Source organism: Copidosoma floridanum, unplaced genomic scaffold, assembly GCF_036245765.1.
Source record: "Copidosoma floridanum isolate Cflo_tuat_1 unplaced genomic scaffold, Cflo_Japanese_pri ptg000011l, whole genome shotgun sequence".
NCBI classification, from domain to species: Eukaryota; Metazoa; Arthropoda; class Insecta; order Hymenoptera; family Encyrtidae; genus Copidosoma; species Copidosoma floridanum.
Genome location: NW_028321888.1, coordinates 4,851,460 through 4,871,979, shown reverse-complemented (window position 1 = coordinate 4,871,979; position 20,520 = coordinate 4,851,460). Strand labels below are relative to the sequence as shown.

Here is a 20,520-nt window from a genome sequence, read left to right as displayed (position 1 = left end):
TGGTCCTAATCTCTACCTTCCTTTTTCTTTTTTCCATAATTACCATCCCGTATTTGCCCAAGTATGCAAGTCTTTCGTGCGGGCCCCTTGCAAATTCCCCTCAGACAACTCGGTCATCCATCCTACGGGGTACTATTTACAGGTCGTAGCGATTGTCTCAAGTACACCCCAGCTATGATCAAGTTTATTGGAAAGATATTTTATAATAAACCGTCTAACTCGATGTACCGACATTTTATAAACCAACAGTGACTTTACTAGATGAGCTGTCCAAATGTTGGCTTTCCTTCGAAAAGGAAGCTCCTGAAGGTCCAGACATCACCAGAAAAATCGAATATGTGTTTTAATATTTCGGCATCCTGGGTACTCATCCCATCGAAAAAACCTGAGAAATAAAATCTCGATAATTTTCGACGGGATTTGAACCCACGACCCTCCGAGTATTTCTGACTAGAAGGCTAGCACGCTAACCATTAAGATATGAAAGCTCTATTGCAATCTAGTGAAACTACCCTCTGGCTTAGCAGTGGAATCTAAAAAATATTTGGAAATAGATGGTTTCTGAGGTGAAAACGTCGGTAAAGTTATCGTGACTAAAAAAATAAATAAATAAGAGAACAAGGAAGTACAACATTTTTAGGAAATCTCATTCATAACAACGACTTATCATAGAAAAATTTCAAACTTTACACTTTCTTCGCGTGCATTTGTAAACGTACCTTTATCACTCTCTCTTCTTCTCTCTCACTTGCACACTATCTTATTTTCTATCTTTACTCTGTTTACTATTATTTTTCTGTTTATTTCTCTCCAGCTGATTCTTTTTCCTACCTATTTTGTACTTTCATCCGAAATCATTATCCACCAAAATCATACGTAATTTCCACTTAAATCAACAAAAACAAAATATAAAAACGTAAAAATACATAAATCATCGAGTAGCAGCTTGTATCCGCTAAATTAAGAACCACACACAGTACAGAAAAAGTAACACGTCTCTTAAATGCTGTATTTTTTTTATTTTGACGATGTAGGTAATAAAATACAGGTAGAAGTCCTTGTATAACAATTTTTTTATATCAACTATCAGCAATTTAGACTTTTTTTTACTTAGCGACCTACCCCTACAAGTTGATTCCACTTTATTTTATCTCCATTTGTTTTTTCTTAATGGTTACACGTGGTTTGTAACATAAGCATGTGATTTCTAAACACGTTACAGTAGTATACTGCATGGACAAAGATCACAGTTTAGATTTCGAATGATATTAGGGGGTATAAGAGAAAAAGGATGCTACTATACATTGTTTCAGCCTCTGTGGGTATCACTTGAGCCAACCGCACAAGCAAAAAAATTCCAACTAGAAAATTTTTTTTTTTACTCTTGGTCGTTCGGATTTGCCGATCTTAAATACTGTATTGAACGTATACAGCGCAATTTTCTGCCTGTTAAAAATCGAGCTCAGAAGTGTCATACCTCCAATACGTAGTTAAACACAAATACTTCAATCACCTAGGCTAATTCAGTGCCAAATCGTTTTCCCTGTAGTCGACTGAGCCACCGCACGCTCTTACATACTTATTTTAAGTCGCGTATATAACAAGCATACTGAATGCATCTTCATAAAAAATCACCCCATTCACTAGTAAACAACTTTCGAAAGTATAAGACGCAATGAAAATCAAATAATTTATCCATAGAACCTTATATGACTGAACCAATAATAAAAAAAAGATGATACGAATGCAAGACTTAAGTCGAATATATTCAAAAAAAAATTGATAAACAGTTATTTCTTTATTTGAAATAAACATATAAATAATAATTTATTCACTTGTCAATGAATAAAAAATCTGCTACTAAAAAGTATTGTTTTGAATTGAAAAAAAGTTTTGAAAATAAATAAATAACTTATCAATTTATTTAATGAATTGAATATTTGGAAACAAATTAATTAGTAAGCAGTAAATAAATATTTAGATTAAAAATAAGTTACACACTACACCATCAATGCAGTAAAAGGTAATCCTTTGTTACAGATTAAACAAATCGAACAAATGAGAGTTACTTTTTTATCAAATATATTTAGAATACAGTTATATTTTATGTCAATAGATCGACAATTACAAATTAAATCGTATAGAAATAACGAGAACATCCTCTATCAGAGATTCCTCGTAGTTAAGTGGGCACGATGCTGGACTTATATGCACGAGGACGTGAGTTTAAATCCCGTGGAAAGTATTCAATTAAGGAGTAAAACTTGAAAAATTAGTTTTGTCACTATTTTTTAGTTAGGAAACTGATAGTGCGATTCAAAAATTTACTTTCGTCGCATATTTCTTAGGGGAAAAAATTTTGAAATCGTTGATTTAATTCCGTGTATAACGTGCCTGTAGCAGTGTAACTTCAAATATCCTCAATTCGTTATTTTCATTAAGAGACCCGAGACTTCTCTACTGGATCTCACATATTAATATACCTGTATTATATACGCAATCATACATAAAATTTCTGTATTCATCAAGACTTTTTATAAATAATCGCCACGCAAAGTACTGTACAGAGTAAAGCTATAGCTTGGTACACAGTGCTTTGTAATACAACCATTCACGAATCGATGTCCATCTTGAGAAGTCTACTAGACAGTGTGCTGTGATTTTCTGGAATTTCGCGTCTCATCATTTGTTGTTATAAAAAAAAACCAATTACATTTATCAGTTTAAAGATTAATTGATGTGCAAGCATTAAAAATAGATTTTACAAGCTTATCTGTTAAAGTACATGACTGTATCGATAAGCTGTATGTATGTAAGTGTGTGCGAGTCGAAAAGCTCCCAGCACTGGCGAAGCTTAGGCAGTTCTGCTTTGACTGTTGACGTGCGTGTACGCTACACTTTGCTCTCTCTAATTTATACAAGTCAGTTAGGTCTAATAAGTCAGACTCCTGAAAAAAAGTCTTTTCCAGTATATAAAAGTCAGCGTCTCTTTTCTTTCCCATTTGCGAAAGTCTTAACTATCAAATTATGTAGGTTGACCTGTAGATTGATGGATATTAAAGAAATCGGCGAAATTAGGAAATGTGAGATTAGTGGTTATGTGGTTAAGAAGATATGTGGTTAGCGCTTGTAGCTGTACGTCAGTGTATGCGCAGTAGCAAGAAGTTAAGATGCTATGGCGCTGGACTATAGCATCATAAATGCATGGTTTAGTTCATTCTGGCGCAGTCAGTCAGTTGACACCCACTCTTGCATTCGTTCTCCCTAACTTTCAAACTTTCAATTCAATCTTGTCTTTTTCTGTTTTTTTTGGATTGTATTTTATTTACACACTGTTAAAGATAGTGAAGACGTAAGATTGTGTTAATATACATATTTATATTAAGAGCAGAGTGATTTTGTCAAACTCTTTATTTGCATATCCATACACTCATACTTGTACACCTAACAGGGAAGATTAACGACCATCAGCAAGAATGCACATACTAACAGAAATAATAGAGACCTCCAAATTTTAAATGCCAAACAAATATATCTGAGTAATTATTAATATTTTTGACTTCAGTAAACTGGGGGTCAAAAAATACCTTATCTTGATGTTTGAACCATAATCTAAGCATTAATCTTGTGAGAGCTAAAATAAGCACTGTGATGCATCAAAGGTGATGCAGTTATTCTTTGAATTGTTCAATTATATAGAATTTATGATTTAAATATCGTTGATAAAATATATTACAAACGCCATGATAATGTATACATATTATAAAATAAAAAATAAAATTAACTGTACCATTTTTCACATATTTAACTTGAAAAAAAAATCTCTGATGAACATACAGCGTTATGAAAGTATCACGTAAAATTTCATTTATAATCGCGGCCTGCGCAACGTTCAGAGAGTGAGAGAAGGGGGAATTGAAGGAAGACAGCACACACATGCATACTTCTCTCACTGTAAGACTGCAGGCTGCATCAGCGCACGTATGCGTGTACCTATATCCAGTCGTCGGGCCACGAGCCTCAAGATTGTCACGAAAGAGTCCAAACTCTCTCTTAAAGCTTAGCGCTGCATCAATTGGTCTTTAAATCCAACATTTATTTCCGTGTAATATGCAAGACGTTGTGAGGACAAACCCGATGGACAGTGTTTTTTAAAATTTTTTTTTTCAGAAATTACACTAAAATAAAAACTAGAAAATTTAACTTTACTTGTCTCTCTTTTCTTTTCTCTCAGTTCCGAAATCAGAAGTGAAAGTAGAAATTCACTTCCGTCACATATTTTTCGGGAGGGAAAGTTCTGAAATCGTTGATTAACTCCTGTGCATAATCCCTACACCTTAGGGTTCGGTCCGATGGGTTGTGTTGCTGATTCCCCGTTATAGCGTGGCGCTGGAATAGGTGTTTTTAGATCGTCTTTGCACGCTCTGTAATTTCTCAGTTCAGCAAATACGTCCAGGTTCCTCCTCGATGGTGCTGGTAGGTTTATTACAAACGCCGCACTCCCAGCATACAGCTCCTCAAACTAGGAGCCTACTAGTTCTGGGATTTCAGTGTTCTGCATCACCGTGTTGAGAGACTGTGAAGAGTAATATTTCACTCCGGGACGTATCAAGAATTGATCTTCAATCACGCGTGGTTTAGGGTGTGGTGTGAAGTGAGTGTCTGGGGGTTTGATGACTTCATAATACAGACTGATGGTCCATCTTTGTTGAGTAGGAGTCGTTATGGGCTTAGTCATGATCTACGCAGTCATGGTCGAGGTAGCGGTTGTACAAGAGATAGCAGTCACTAGTGCCTGGTAGTTTTAGTCCTTGTATTGACATCTATCGCTTAATAACTCTAACCTGTCCCATAGTACAGAGATTCAGTGGGACTAGCTAATTTATCACGGTCGCATGGCTCACGCATGTCCTAGTGCAGAGACTTAAGGACACGTGATTCCTTAGCAAGATCTACCTGGCTCACTAACGTACTGTTCACTTTACACTTGTCCGAAAGATATAATAGCACTGGAGGTAACTCTATACGCACTATAGGATGTCAAATCCTCGTCAATTACTCGTAAGCTACTCGGTCAACCGCGACTCTAGCGCATTATCGACCGGGCTCACAGTCCGTTGAGTGCAACTGTTGATACTGGTGCACTCTTGAATGCTTATCAAAAAAAGAAAAAAAAATTTTAATAATTAATTGTTATAATATAATCCATTGCACTGGCTCATCCTCTACGCAAGCTGTTTCCGTGTCTTTTCGGCTTTCGTGAAATCTAACAGGCTGCTGCACCCCCAGCAATTATGTTTCCATAGGCACCACAGTACTCATACTGCATTGATCAATCTTGTCGATGAGATTAAAGTGTCCATGGATGCGGGTGATGCCACGTTACTAGTTTCTGTGAACTTTTGGCATGCATTCGATGAGCTCAATATTGATGTGTTATTAGTAAAGCTTCTTTCTCTTGGGTTTTCAGATTCTGCTTGCGGGTGGATCAGGTCTTTCTGGGTGATCACAGGTGGTTAAGACGCGCGTAGGTTTGACCTCTGGTTGGCTTGATCGTTGTTCGAGCGTTCCTCAGGGTACTTTATATGGACCGCTATTATTTTCATTATATATTAATGATTAACCCTCAGCTCGTACATCCTGCACTTGCCATCTTTACGCTGACAACTTCGTTCTTTGATTCTCTGGCGCCGTGAGCCAGATTCGCCGCATAGTTGCGGTCATAAACGCTGATTTGGGTCATGTTTTGGGCTGAGGTAATAACAATTGTCTTTCTCTTAACTGGCGCAAATCTTATGCCATATGGTTTGCTTCTAGAAGGAATATGTCCACCATTCTTGGTGAGGCTAACCATGCCTCCAACTGCTCCAGATCAGTGATACTATTAAGCTACTTGGAGTCACTTTGGACTCTATCCTTTCTTGGGACCTTTTTGCTGCAGAGACCTCTTGTAAGAGTTATGCTCCCTTTGCAGGACTTCGAAGATGCCGTGATACCTTGTTCCGTTCAATTCGCCTGAATTTAGTTAGCGCCCTTGTGTTCCCTTACTTTGACTTCTGTTCTGGCATTACGTTGGACCTATCAGGGGTATTAGTTACTAAGTTGTCACGCTGCAAAAATGCTGCCTTGAGATTTGTCTCTGATGTTGGTCTTTCTACACCCATCACCCCTGTATACAGAGCACTACGTATACTGCCTTTTACTGAGCGACGATTGTACTTTTCGTTATGCCTCTTGGTCTCAGTTTTGTGGCACGGCCTGCCGGAGTATCTTGCTAAACAATTCCAATTTAGGCCTCTTAAGGCTGATGGCTCTCTTCGTCGCTCCCAGTTTGATTTGGTGATCCCGTATGCTAGCACCTCTTGCTATCAAAATGCGTTCCGCGTGGCTGGTCCACAACTGTAGAATGGCCTCCCACATGATCTGTGCTGATACTATGATCGGCCTCGTTTCAAAGTGCTCCTGTACAGGTACTTCATTGAGAAGACGTTTATTTTGTTAGGCTGATACCAATGTATTATCTCAATCGGTTGGTTTTTATAACAATTATACTATGCCTCCGCGTTGTAGGATCTCAAGTCCATTGTCGATTAAATAAATTCAACTCAACTTAACTCAACCCTCTCTGTCTGTCTCTGTCTACTTTACACTGTCTCTCACTCACTTTGTCTACTCTGTTCTAATTTCCCTGCTATATCTGCTTTATTCTATCCCTCGATCTCTCTCTCTCTCTGTATGCGCTACTCTCTGTCTCTCTCTCTGTACTCTGCCCTGGTCACTCTTGCTCTCTACACTCGGAAGCTACTCTCTCGTCGATCCATCAATCTCGTTGTCCTGGGAAAACACAGTAACTGCTAAACTCGTGCACATACTTCTCTCTCTTTCTCTTTCTCTCTAGGATATTCCATCCTTGGCATAATTGAACTGTGTTTCAATTCAATTTTCTGTCTCTCTCTCTCTCTCTTTCACTTTCTCAATACTCTACGCACCTTCTCGAAAACTCTTTCTCAACTTTCTCTAGATCTCTTTTCTATCAAGTGCCTTAAAACAATCCGCACAAATTACTGGAACTCTCAGCCAAGACTGACTCCCAAAGCAAGCTGTCGCTTTGGCCATGGCCGCCGCCGCTACTTTTAAAGTTACTCTCGACCCAGCAAATACCATGGGTATGCAGGTAGCCCCCTTAACGTTTTCTAGTCCTCTCCTGCTGGTGCTGCTGTGTCTCTGCAGCCTAGCTGGTTGCCCTTTAGCGTCTCTCTCTCCTTCTTTCAGCGTATGTACAGCTCCTGAAAGTAAAAAATTTGTAAAAGCTTTAAATTTATGCTCCTTGTATATTCTTTGCGTCAGCGAGATCGTTATGGCGTGGAGACAATTTTTGCATCGTTAAATTTCTTATCTCTAAACTCTCATTCGGTCTCCTTGTCACCTTACCATCTGTCGTTCTGCCTGCCCTTTTTTTGCATGAATACTCAAATGCCTGTCTCATGTCGTTTGTTAACTCTGAACTATTATTTAACGTAAAGTTGACTGAATGTTTTATCTTTCACCCTTCTTTTACATTTCTTATATGTAAACTCTGTCATGACCTTAACGTCAATGCCTCTTTGCCTTCTTGCCCATAAAATCATACTGATTATTTCTACTTAACTCGCTCGAAAAATTGTAATTATTTTCAATTTCGAGCCTCGAGTTTACGTAGAGTTTAAAAAAAAATAAAACTTATATTATTACGTGGATATAAATTTGTATGATGTTTAGAATGCCAAATTAGTCATATAACAAATATTAAATTGTTGTGCATACGTAAACAATAATATTTGATAAACGATTTCTTGGAGTTAATTAATTAAAACAAAACGAGTAATAATTGTGCTTAAACAGACTTGAGTATTTTATTAAATAAAACGGTAAAATAACAGTAATGCAGAGTTTAAAATTTAAACGAGGAAAGTAAAACCACGTGAACAATATGTAATGTGCGAATAAGACTATTGAAGAATTGCTTTGAAAGGATATAATTATTATTAACTTTGAATCTGACTACTAAAACTGAATAATGACTGTCGAAAATAAACAAAAGAAAGAATTTAAATTAAATGAAACTAATACAAAAGTAAAACCTGACTGTTGGAGAAACAGAAGTCGCAGGTGGACTTTGACGAGGCGAGAAGAAAATGGCGAAAGGGCCTTGAGATGTGCTACTTGTCGACGTCGACGCGTCGTGGAATTGGTGCTGCGAAGAGCTACGTACTAGTTCGCGGCCGAGCAAGGAGTAGGCCGAGCTCGAGCAGAGCACTCGGCTCGTAGGCTTAAGCTGGTGGAAAAGTAGGCAGTGGGGAAACTGACACTTAAAGGGCTACACATTTATTAGCCGTTGCTTTGAGACACAAAGAAATTAATGTAAGTGTGTAAGTTTCCTTCAAAGCATATAAAGGGAATATGATAACGCTCGCCTCGTCAGAATACTAGCACCTGCTACTTCTAAGGTGAACATACCGCCCACTTTGATGCAACGGCATCAAAATCAAAAGATAGAAAAGCCTAACTTCGATTAGAGTCTATCCTTAGAGTTCTTTAACTTGAGACTGTATTACACTTATAGTCTAGAAGGATCGCTTATCCTTTTACAAACAAACTAATTCCATCCCTTTTTTTTTTTTTACTCGCGGTATCTAAACCGAAATCTGAACATAAGTATAATGTCTTTAATTAGTAACATAATAATTAATAAACTTAGAACAATAAAATTGAATTAACAAAAGATAAAATTTGCAATAAAATAAATGTCAATAAACCACTAATTGCCTTCCACTATTACATCGGATTGATTCGAGTCCTTTTTACACTGATTCTTATAACACTGTTCGAGCTCGGGTTCAGTGAGCAACTTAATAACCTTTACAATGGGTCTCTTAAATGTGGAGGTGGCAGTCTTAACGGACACAACTCTTACCAGCCCATCGGAACCCGGATGCGTGTCAACGATTAATCCGAGAGGCCAGGTAGCTGGCGGAGTTGCTTCGTCCTTCAGCAAAACTACGTCACCCTTTTGTAAATTTGATTGAGGCTTTAACCATTTATTGAGTTGTAAATGATGGTGTAGGACTTCTTTTCTCCACCTGGACCAGAAAGAGTTGCGTAGACCTGTGAGTAGCCTCCAGCGGTTGCTCAAGTTAACCGTCTGCTTGGTTTCATCGTACGGTTCAGGATGCGTTAATAGCGACGATCCCACCAGAAAGTGCGCTGGTGTCAACACCAAGTCTCCACTCGCCTCATTGGTGATAGGGCAAAGAGGTCTAGAGTTTAGACAGGCCTCAATCTTTGCTGCGAGAGTTGACATTTCCTCGTAGGTGAGCTTAGCCTGTCCGATGACTCTGTAAAAATGATATTTAAAGCAACGAATAGCTGACTTCCAGAGCCCTCCAAAGTGAGGGGCTCGCGGGGGAATAAATGACCATTCTACTCCCTGCATAGCAATAGTGTCAGCGATGGTTTTTGCGGATTTTGATGTTTGATTAAACAGCCCTTTCAGCTCAGTGGCGGCGCCTTTGAAGTTAGTCGCGTTATCAGAATACATCACGGCAGGTAGTCCCCGTCGAGCTGAAAATCGAGCAAAAGCAGCCAAAAAAACCTCGGTACTTAAATCTGACGCAATTTCAATATGTACGGCTTTAACGACCATACAAATAAATATAACTATATATCCTTTTGTGGTTTTTGCACCACGGCCCTTTGAAAATAAAATAGGTACAGGGCCAGCGTAGTCCAGACCTGTATGCGTAAAAGGACGAGTTGGATTTAACCTGATAGCTGGCAGCTGTCCCATCAACTGAGTTGAACCCTTTGAATTGAATCTCTGACAAGTTACGCAGCGATGAAAGACACTTGAAGCTACTCTTTGTTCCCGTATAATCCAAGCATATCGACGTAGGTGCGAAAGCATGAGCTGCACTCCCCCGTGCATTGTAAGCTTGTGCGTTTCTTCCAATAAACATTTAACGAATATGCAGCGACCGGGGAGGATTATTGGATGACGTTCGTTAAATGGCAGGTATGAGTGCTCGAGTCTACCACCCACACGTAAAAGTCCCTGATCGTCAATGAACGGGTTGAGACGCTTGAGTGGACTGCAAGCTTGTATAGCACTGCCATCAAGCAAGTTCCTCATCTCCATTACAAAATGATAACTCTGAATTGCTCTGAAACATACAATTCGCGACATTCTCCATTCTAGAATATTTAAAGAGTTACCTTTTCTTTCCATGGTCTTTTTTGAAACTAATAAACGCCACCGATAACAGTAACCCAATATTCGGAGAATCTTGGCGTAACTTGAATGTTTTTCTAGAGCTGGAAGGCAACTAGATCGAGATGCCTTATCCTTGCCAACTGATGATCGCTCCTCCTGACAGGCAAAGGCTTGTACTTGTTGCTCCTCTGTGGATTTGAGCAAAGAATTTGAAGGCCAATTTTGCTCTTCTAACATCAACCAGGGAGGTCCATGCCACCACAGGTCATGTTTAGACAGCTCCGACGGTGACAATCCCCTCGTAGCGCAGTCGGCTGAATTATCAGCGGATCGAACATGTCGCCACTTTGCCGTAGGAACTGTAGACATGATCTCACTCGTCCGATTGGCGATGAAAGTTTGCCATCGCGATGGATGACTTTTCAGCCACTCAAGCACCACGTTGGAGTCAGTCCAGCAGTTGATCGTGGCAGGTTGGTGTCCTATGCTCTCGACGACGTGCTTAATTAATCGAACCAATAATGTTGCGCCACAAAGCTCCAGCCTGGGTAGCGTTTGCACTTTCGTCGGAGAGAGTTTCGATTTGGACAATATGAGAGACACTGAGGTACCTGGTTTTACCACGTAGACAGCCGCAGCGTATGCCCTTTTTGAGGCGTCAGAGAACCCGTGCAGGTACCAATCATCATGCTCTTTAAGGCCAATCCACCTTGGAATTCGAAGTATCGAGATATCTTTCATGTCATGTCGAAACTGCGACCAGCGTTGTGACAGCTTAGTTGGTAACGTTGAGTCCCAACCCAAGTCGAGAAGCCAGATGTCCTGTAATATAATTTTTGCAGTAATAATGACAGGGACAATCCAGCCGAGCGGGTCAAACAACCGAGCAATTTCTGAAAGGACTGATCTTTTCGTATAGTCAATTTCTGACTCTTTATTTAAAAACTTAAAAATAAATATATCGTCAGCAGGGAGCCACTTGATGCCCAGAGTTGATACTACCTCGTTTAATCTTAATTCAAACTCGTCGGAGCCCGACAGCCCTATACCTTCCAAAAGCTCGGTCGCGTTAGCTGCCCACTTTCCCAATGACATTCCAGCTGTAGCTAGCAGGCCGATCAGCTGATTTCGGCGCTCCAAAGCGAGCTCGATGGTATCCCCTCCAGAGAAAAAATCATCAACGTAAAGCTGATTATTTACTATCTCTGCAGCGAGTGGATATGAGGCCGCGCCGTCTGTTGCCAGCTGCTGCATAACACGAAGCGCCAGGAAAGAAGCAGCTGCTGTACCGTAGGTCACGGTAAGGCACTTGTAATCCATGATTGGTTGATCTTCACTGTAGCGCCATAGGATCCTCTGCCAGTCACAGTCTTCAAGGCTTACAAGTATCTGTCTAAACATTTTTTTCACATCTGTGGTAAATACATATTTATTAAATCGCCACCTAGTCAAGACCATCAGAATATCAGAATGCAGTTTGGGTCCTGGCAACAGCGAATCATTCAAAGAAATATCATTAGAGTCCCTTTGCGACGCGTTGAAGACTACGCGCACTTTTCTAGGATCATCGGGTCTCGTGACAGCATGATGCGGCATATAATATGCAGATCGATGTAACTGATCAGAAGGTACAAGTTGCATATGACCTAAATCAACATATTCTCGCATAAAATTATCATAAGCTGCTGCAAGGTCCGGGTTGCGTTTTAGCCTTCTCTCGGAGCGCAATAAGCAAGCAGCAGATATTTCACGAGTGTTTTTAAAATTTGGGTTATCTTTCATAGGTAAACGAACAACGAATCTGCCTTCTGAGTTTCGAGAGTGTGTTTGACGGAAGTGATCCTCGCAAAATTGTTCATCCTGATTAAAAAGAGACTTGCGGGGAACTTCCTCAATTTCCCAAAATTTCAATAAAGGATCCTCGACCGAATGTTCAGTATAAGTATGGAAAGTTTGAATAAAATTACTATTGGAATATTGAGTAACTGCAATAGGGCCTGTCAACAACCAACCGAAAACTGAGTGTTGTGCTAACGGAGTGCCGGCTGGGCCATTAATTAATCCACTGAGTATGATCAAAGGATACACATCAGCCCCCAATATGCAATCTACTCGTGTTGGCTCAGAGAAGCGAGGATCAGCCAAATCAATATCTTTTATATGGGGCCAATTAGTATTGGTAACTTTATTTTTCGGCAAAAATTGACTAAGCTCCGATAAAACCAAAGCGGAAATTGCATGTTGAAAGTTATCCAGTTTATTCGACCCAATAATGAAACTAGCCTCGCTACGAGCCTTCGATCCTACTGCACCTCCTACTCCCGTGACCAATAAATCAACCCTCCTTGTAACAAGACTCAACTGTGATACGACGCGTTGAGATATAAACGATCTCTCTGAAGCTGGATCTATTAAGGCTCTTATAATCAGAGAATCACCATGATCGTTATATATTTTAATCAAAGCTGTCGCTAATAAGATCGAAGAGCCTACCGAAGCACAGTGTGAATGTATTATCTCCTGAGGATGGGTTTGCGAATGACTACTGACAGCTGAACCAACGTTAGCGTCTAGGATCAATTGTGGCTTAGTTAAATTATTTTGAGGAGTTTTAGGTCGAGCACTATCATAGTGTAAACGTGTATGGTGCTTACCTTGACACGTAAAACATCGATTAGTCGAAGGGCATTTATCTGCAAAATGTGTATTTTTTAGGCAATTCACGCAGATCTTTTCACGCTTACATAACTCCCAGCATTGAGCTTGGCTCATCCTTTTAAATTTATAGCAACGGTTAAGTGGATGCTTACCGTTGCAAAGTATGCAAATAGTTGGAGATATTGGGTCGCCACTGGCTTGAGTAGTATTAACTGAAACTACTTTAGTATTCAAGCGTGAATTTTGGGTAGATTGAGGTTTTGAGCGATGGTCACTCGAATCTCCCGACGTTCGCGCTTGCTGTAAAGAGTGTATGCGACGCTCAAGGAATCTAACTAAGTTTTTATACGTGGAAAATCCCTCCGTATTTTCTTCTGCAATCTCCCAAGCTTCCCGAGTAGCTGCATCGAGCTTACGTACAACGTGAAAAACTATAAGATAATTAGTTTGATCAATGGGGCATTCAAGATCTTCAAGTGTGCGGACTGAAGCTTCAGCGCGATCAAGAATATCATTAAAGTCTTGTACGTTGCGAGCGCGAACTACCGGAAGATTTAAAAGGTTATCTAAAGCGTTGTTTAATCTTATCCTTTTATTATCATAACGTCTTACCAATTTATCCCACGCGACATCAAAATTATCCTCCCTTAATTCCAAACCTTGTAGCCGTTGTGCTGCAACACCTTGAACTGCACTCAATAAATGCTGCATTTTTGTGATACAGGGAATAAAAGGCTTATTTATTATAAGCGAAGTGAAACGCTGTTTAAAGCTCTCCCACTCGTCCTGTTTGCCCGAAAATGTTGGCAATGACAGAGGGGGAAGAGAAGCTTGGCTATCTTGAATAATAGGTATGGGACGCGGATCATCGCGGGGAGGTGGGGCCGGGCCTTGTAAAGTTTGAATTCTTGTTATGATAAGCACCTTTGTTTTAACATACTCAGCCTCAATTCTCGTATAAGCATCGTTTTTAAAGTAGTCATATTCCTTTAAATCGTCCTCAAATTCAAGCAACTCATCATGACGTTGGTTAAAAGATTTCCAATATTGTTCGAGTAACTCTAATCTCGTCTTAAAATGTAATAATGTTTGACTTTCTACATTAACCTTATCGGTGGAATTAATATAAAAATTTGTCACCATTTGCGATAATTTAATCTGAGATTTCAGTAATTTATCCATATTGAAATATTTAAATTATATAGATGCGAAATGGATACAAATATCAATAAATTCAAAGAAGAAAAGAAAAAAAAGAGAAGAAAAGAAAACCCAAGTATGAAATCAATTACTATACTAATGCGCAGCAAAATTAACGAAACGGCTATCAACGTGCGTGTCACCCAGCGAGCTCGTAAGCAAATGTGAGAAAAAGAAAAAGGAAAGAGAGTGATGTATGTTAGCTTACCAGTAGATCTGAGAATACCTGTCTCTCCTCCCGCTCTCGATGTAATTTTAGCCGAAGACAATGGCTTGTGTTACGAGTTCCGCGGGGCTAAGAAGGAGAAGAAGGGCCCAGCCTACGGCTCGGCTCCTTGTTGCGAAGCACCGCACCAAGAAGAGACCGATAGCTTCCTTGCTCGGCGATTATCTCTCTCCCTTCCTCAATGCTGATCGGCAATCGCTGACTGTGACGTCACCAATGACACGTTGCCCTTTCAACGACCTCTTGGCTTTCTAAACCACGCTCTGCTACCAATGATTATTTCTACTTAACTCGCTCGAAAAATTGTAATTATTTTCAATTTCGAGCCTCGAGTTTACGTAGAGTTTAAAAAAAAATAAAACTTATATTACTACGTGGATATAAATTTGTATGATGTTTAGAATGCCAAATTAGTCATATAACAAATATTAAATTGTTGTGCATACGTAAACAATAATATTTGATAAACGATTTCTTGGAGTTAATTAATTAAAACAAAACGAGTAATAATTGTGCTTAAACAGACTTGAGTATTTTATTAAATAAAACGGTAAAATAACAGTAATGCAGAGTTTAAAATTTAAACGAGGAAAGTAAAACCACGTGAACAATATGTAATGTGCGAATAAGACTATTGAAGAATTGCTTTGAAAGGATATAATTATTATTAACTTTGAATCTGACTACTAAAACTGAATAATGACTGTCGAAAATAAACAAAAGAAAGAATTTAAATTAAATGAAACTAATACAAAAGTAAAACCTGACTGTTGGAGAAACAGAAGTCGCAGGTGGACTTTGACGAGGCGAGAAGAAAATGGCGAAAGGGCCTTGAGATGTGCTACTTGTCGACGTCGACGCGTCGTGGAATTGGTGCTGCGAAGAGCTACGTACTAGTTCGCGGCCGAGCAAGGAGTAGGCCGAGCTCGAGCAGAGCACTCGGCTCGTAGGCTTAAGCTGGTGGAAAAGTAGGCAGTGGGGAAACTGACACTTAAAGGGCTACACATTTATTAGCCGTTGCTTTGAGACACAAAGAAATTAATGTAAGTGTGTAAGTTTCCTTCAAAGCATATAAAGGGAATATGATAACGCTCGCCTCGTCAGAATACTAGCACCTGCTACTTCTAAGGTGAACACATACCCTTACATTTTCTTCTATCGTCAAATGTCAGCATTTTCTATGAATATCCTTTTACTATTTACTTTAGGCTTATTTAGATTTTTTCTTAGCGCTTTCTAGTCCCGTAAAAATAACTATACCAATTTTACTGGCAATTTAGTACATTTGATTTCAAATTTACTTAGTCACACCAAAACTTATCAAGATATAATCTTACGTCGTCATTTCGTTATACTGCTATTTACAATAACTTTTGATCTATCTAACTCATCCCTGTCATTTCCAAGTTTCTCTATTTTTACAATTTTGTTTCAACTTTCAACTGATCCAACTCATACATGTATTTGAATTCCACATGAATCCTCTGTTTCTGCTTTTACTACTCGAGACTCTCGACAGTTTTGACGACTCTGCTCGCTGCTCTGCCCATCCCGTGCAAGCGTCTTCTATTTCCTAGTTTTCAAGCTTTCTTTTCATTTTTTTAAGCTTTTTTTATTTTTATTTCTTTCTCTCTCAAATTAATAGTAGCTCTTTCTATGTTGATTTGCTCTCGTTTAATTTTACAACATTCCTCTTTGTGGCTTTTTCTTATTTTTTCGCATTCTTTTCTCTCCTTGTACTTTTTTTACTCCTATTTAATATAATTCTTTATGTCACAACCTTAGTCGCTTTCTTCAACTTTCCTTGCTTGTCCACAATGAATTGTTTCTCCATCTCCTTGAGTTTAATCTCTTCTTTCTTCTCTTAACTGTTTTTGATAATCTTTTTCTTTCTTTCTACATTTTGATACTTATTTCCACACTTTTTCCAAACTCCTATTTGGATGGATATTTACCGTGTGTTATGCACAATTCTAACCTCTATTGATTCTGTCACTTATACCACCACTTTTTTTCACTTATTCTTATATTTACATTATTTATTATATAACATTCTCAATAAATTTTACAAATCAGAATAATTTTTTTTTTTTTTTTGTAAAGAAACACACGTCTCAGTATGGAGCATCTTTGTTAAGTATATCTGTGACGTTTCGCTAGTTATTTTTGATATCTTTAAATATCTAACAAAAGTATAAAATACAAAAAATAATAAATAATTTGTTCAACATTGATAAAGAAACAACGCATTACAAAGTTAACTCACTATACTCAAGATGCATCGCTTGCTTAAAGCGTAATAATGTAACGTTGATTAGCAGTGCACTGTATCTACTTTCAAAATAATCAACTCATGAAGTATTTATGGAAGTTGACACGCTCAAACATCATCAAATAATTATAGCACACGCCCACCGAACCATTCAAGTGCGGCCACAAATAACCGAACAAAGCAGCAGCATATTGCGCAATCCAGTTACCTTGTGCAAAAACGGTGCACGATACTCGATGATACTTTGTACCCTGGAAATGGTGCGTTCAAGTTAGCAGTAAGGAATAGCAATAAAATTGAGGAATAGAACTAGAACCGTCTAATGCCCCCTGACGTTTTTTTTTACTGGATATGCCGATTTTTACCGTTTGAATTGGTATTGGCTTTATTTACCGAGTTTATTATAAGCGCAATAATGTCGGAACAAACTGATTGAGCAAACTATAATAATTTGCAAACACAATGATTTTAACCTATGTGAAGAAAAATGGGAAGAGAAAAGCAACACCAAAAACTTATTTCCATCTTTCTGACGTGATAAGAGCTGGATGCGAGAGAATCGGCCTGCATGCATGCCTTACAACTGGCTGTTAAACACTCAGCCCAATCCTATTTGACTATAACAAAATAAAACAAAATAAAAATTTTTCTAAGAGCAATAGAAGCAGAAGTACAAGCAAAAAACTAAATAAAAAATTGGCATTTTTTAATAAATTGTTAAATAAACAAATGAAGCCGACGGTTGATTTGGACAAAACTATTTTTTCCGTATTCCTGGGAAAATTCTGAAGAGGAATGACCAAGTTTTTCTCTACTGGAACACATAAGATTAAATCGTATTTTTTTGGTCTCCGGGCAATGGACTATAACTACATCTGTGAAGTACCACCATTCATTGATGGCCTTTCCAGACATCTAAAAAAAATTCAAAATATAAAAATAACATTAATAATTTGTTCAGCAGAAATAAAGAAATAACTCAAAAGAAGGTTATCTCACAATACTAAAGATGCATCGCATTAAGAGATAGAAATGTCCATTAATAAGGTAAAGCTATACAAATAAACTATGTATCATTATTCTGAAATTCAAGTACAAAAACCATGCAGGTCCAAAAATGGCAGGTATGTGGGCCAAACGTCCCGGCTATTGGAAAGAGGAATTCAGAAACATAAACAAATATAATTAACAAAAAATTTATTTTATTTTAGCTAGATGTTCGAGGCATTGTTCTCATTCCTTCAATTTCAATAGGATCGCAGTTATGGATAGAGAAAGTAATGACTTTTTCAGGGAATTCCTTCAGCTCTTGAATATTTTACGGTTTGATAATAATATAATATAAAAAAAACCAGTTTGTGCGACTTAAATTCTACGTACATTAGTTTTATTTATGATATGTGCCGTTACTTATGAATTATGAATTTTTGGTTTCCATACCTTCGTTTTGTTTACATATCCTCTTATATCTAGTTTTACACATGATCTATACTTGCCATACATTGCCCAATTTATTGTTATACCTCTATATTCCGATAACCACATGTCTCTGTATACTCTATGGTTTTGACGGAACTAATATTTTGGGACCTGCACGGTTTTGATGGATGCAACGCACCTTTTTTCTTCTTGTGTTGTTATGTATATGCAAAGAAGTCGGATTTTTGGGACAATAATTATAACATTCACAAATAGTTATTTCGCACTTAAATCTTAGAATAATGATACACGGTTCATTTGTATGGCTTAACGTTTTTAATTCATATTTTTGTATTTCCTTATTTCTATATAGATGAAAATAATACACAAATTTTTTCGCAATAAAAAACTTAATTGTGAGTCCGTTATTGCAGAAAACGTCAATTTCTTATATCTCAGCTTGAAAGTAAGCTAGAGCATTCTTTTTTTTTAATTTGTATTTTTTACGACGAATACAATGCCTTTTGTTGTAAACAAAAATATGAAAAATTGACAATTGTTTAAGTTGCAAAGTACAATTTTTTTTGCAAAAAAACGTCAAAATTAAAAAAAATATAAATATTTTTTTTTGTTATGATTAGTTATATTAAATATAATGTGTTTACCAAATTGAAATGTCAATTAACCATCAGTTAAGTTTGTGATAACACGTCACTTTCACTTTAGAAAATTAATTAACAAAAAACTAATAATTATTTTACAATTTCACAAATAGCTTTTTGTTGTACAGTTCAATATCTATATTTTCTCATGGTTACATTCAAATTGACAAGATAGTTTTTTTCCTACGTCGATCGAAAGTTTTTCGGTACAAAAAAATTTTTTTTAATACTTTCCCGCCTTCAACGTGTTATCAACAATAAATAATGCATTTGCAAAAATATCCATTTCATAGGAAATTTAATGACAAAGAGATTGATGGTCAAAAATTTTTTCTAAAAGTAATAGAAGCGGAGATACTAGCAAAAAACTAAATAAAAAATCGTCATTTTTTAATAAATTGTTAAATTAACAAATGAAGCCGAGGGTTGATTTGGACAAAACTATTTTTTCCGTATTCCTGGAAAAATTCTGAAGGGAAATGACCAGTTTTTTCTCTACTGGAAAACACAAGATTGAAAATTTTTTCGGGCCATGGACTATTAATAAAGATGCTCCACAACACGAAGATGTGTCTTTCTTATATTCAAAATTTAAAAGCTAGGAGTAACATTAAGTGAAAAATATTCATTTTAAAAATAATTTTCTGTTACAATCCATGATTATACTAAATGTACTTGAGCAAACTCATATTTTATTATCGATATAACTTTACAGGTAGATCAAGGAACATTATTCGAACTTATATTAGCTGCCAATTATTTAGACATAAAAGGACTTCTAGATGTAACATGTAAAACCGTCGCTAATATGATAAAAGGTAAAACACCTGAAGAAATACGCAAAACGTTCAACATAAAAAATGATTTTACTGCCTCTGAAGAAGAACAAGTTCGTAAAGAAAATGAATGGTGCGAAGAAAAATAAGTTAAAGTAGAAAATAATTATCTGCTAAATTAGTTCTTTACGAATATGTACTGTATTTGTTTAACTTTGTATTCACGCATAGTCTTTTTCTGTTAAATATAAAGAAAAGTTGTCATATATGTATACAAAACAAAAATAATTATTTTTATCATTTATTGGACATCCAAATTTTCAATTGTATTTTTATTTAACTTCACTATAAACAATAAAAAATTTTACGCTTGCATGAATACTATCATACAGATATTGTAGTACAGTTAATGTAAGATAAAAATTAGACTAACAAGATTTAAGAGGTTTTGATATTAAAATGCAATTGCTTTATTAATTAAAACCTTCATTTACGTACCCCTTAAATAGAGGAAATGAAGTAAAAAATAAAAAGATTCTATTTTTGATAGGGGTGTCATTTTAAGGTTGTTGTTCTAAGATACTCTTTTTACCTTCTTGTCAAAAAAGTGTCTTAGGCATGATAAATAAACTCAGATTGATTGAAATCATTTATGTAAAATGGTAAAAAGTAACTAAACAGAACGCATCAACCAAGAGATAATAAATTATAAACTAAATAGTTTTAAGAGCGGAAAATAAAAAGCTAAGCATTAGGCTAAACATAAATTTTAAGTTAAAATAGTATACTTAAAATTCATTACTAAAATAAGAAATACAAGACAAAAGTAAAGTATGGTTGTAACTATGAACCAACAAAAATGTATCACTTATTAAAGTGTTTTAACTCTTTCTCACTATACTTTAAACAAAAAGCTTATGCTTTTATTACAGTTCACTCTTCATCAAAAGGTGTGCATATTATATATACTGCAACATTTATTAAGTTTGTTTAGCTCATGTTTACTGTTACTCAGGTGAGAGTCAAAGAAATAAAGCCTATTATCCTATTACACGAAT

At 37.0% G+C, this 20,520-nt stretch overlaps 1 protein-coding gene across 1 annotated transcript in view; it reads left to right on the top strand.

Annotated features, from left to right (window-relative positions):
• Positions 1–19,771, top strand: part of SkpA (S-phase kinase associated protein 1 SKP1-related A) — a 77,079-nt gene extending 57,308 nt beyond the window's left edge. Inside the window, exon 3 of the mRNA XM_014364136.3 lies at positions 19,402–19,771. Within this exon, the coding sequence (XP_014219622.1) occupies positions 19,402–19,611 (210 nt within the window). The 3' untranslated portion in view covers positions 19,612–19,771. The remainder of the gene's footprint in view (positions 1–19,401) is intronic.
• Positions 19,772–20,520: the final 749 nt, after the last annotated feature.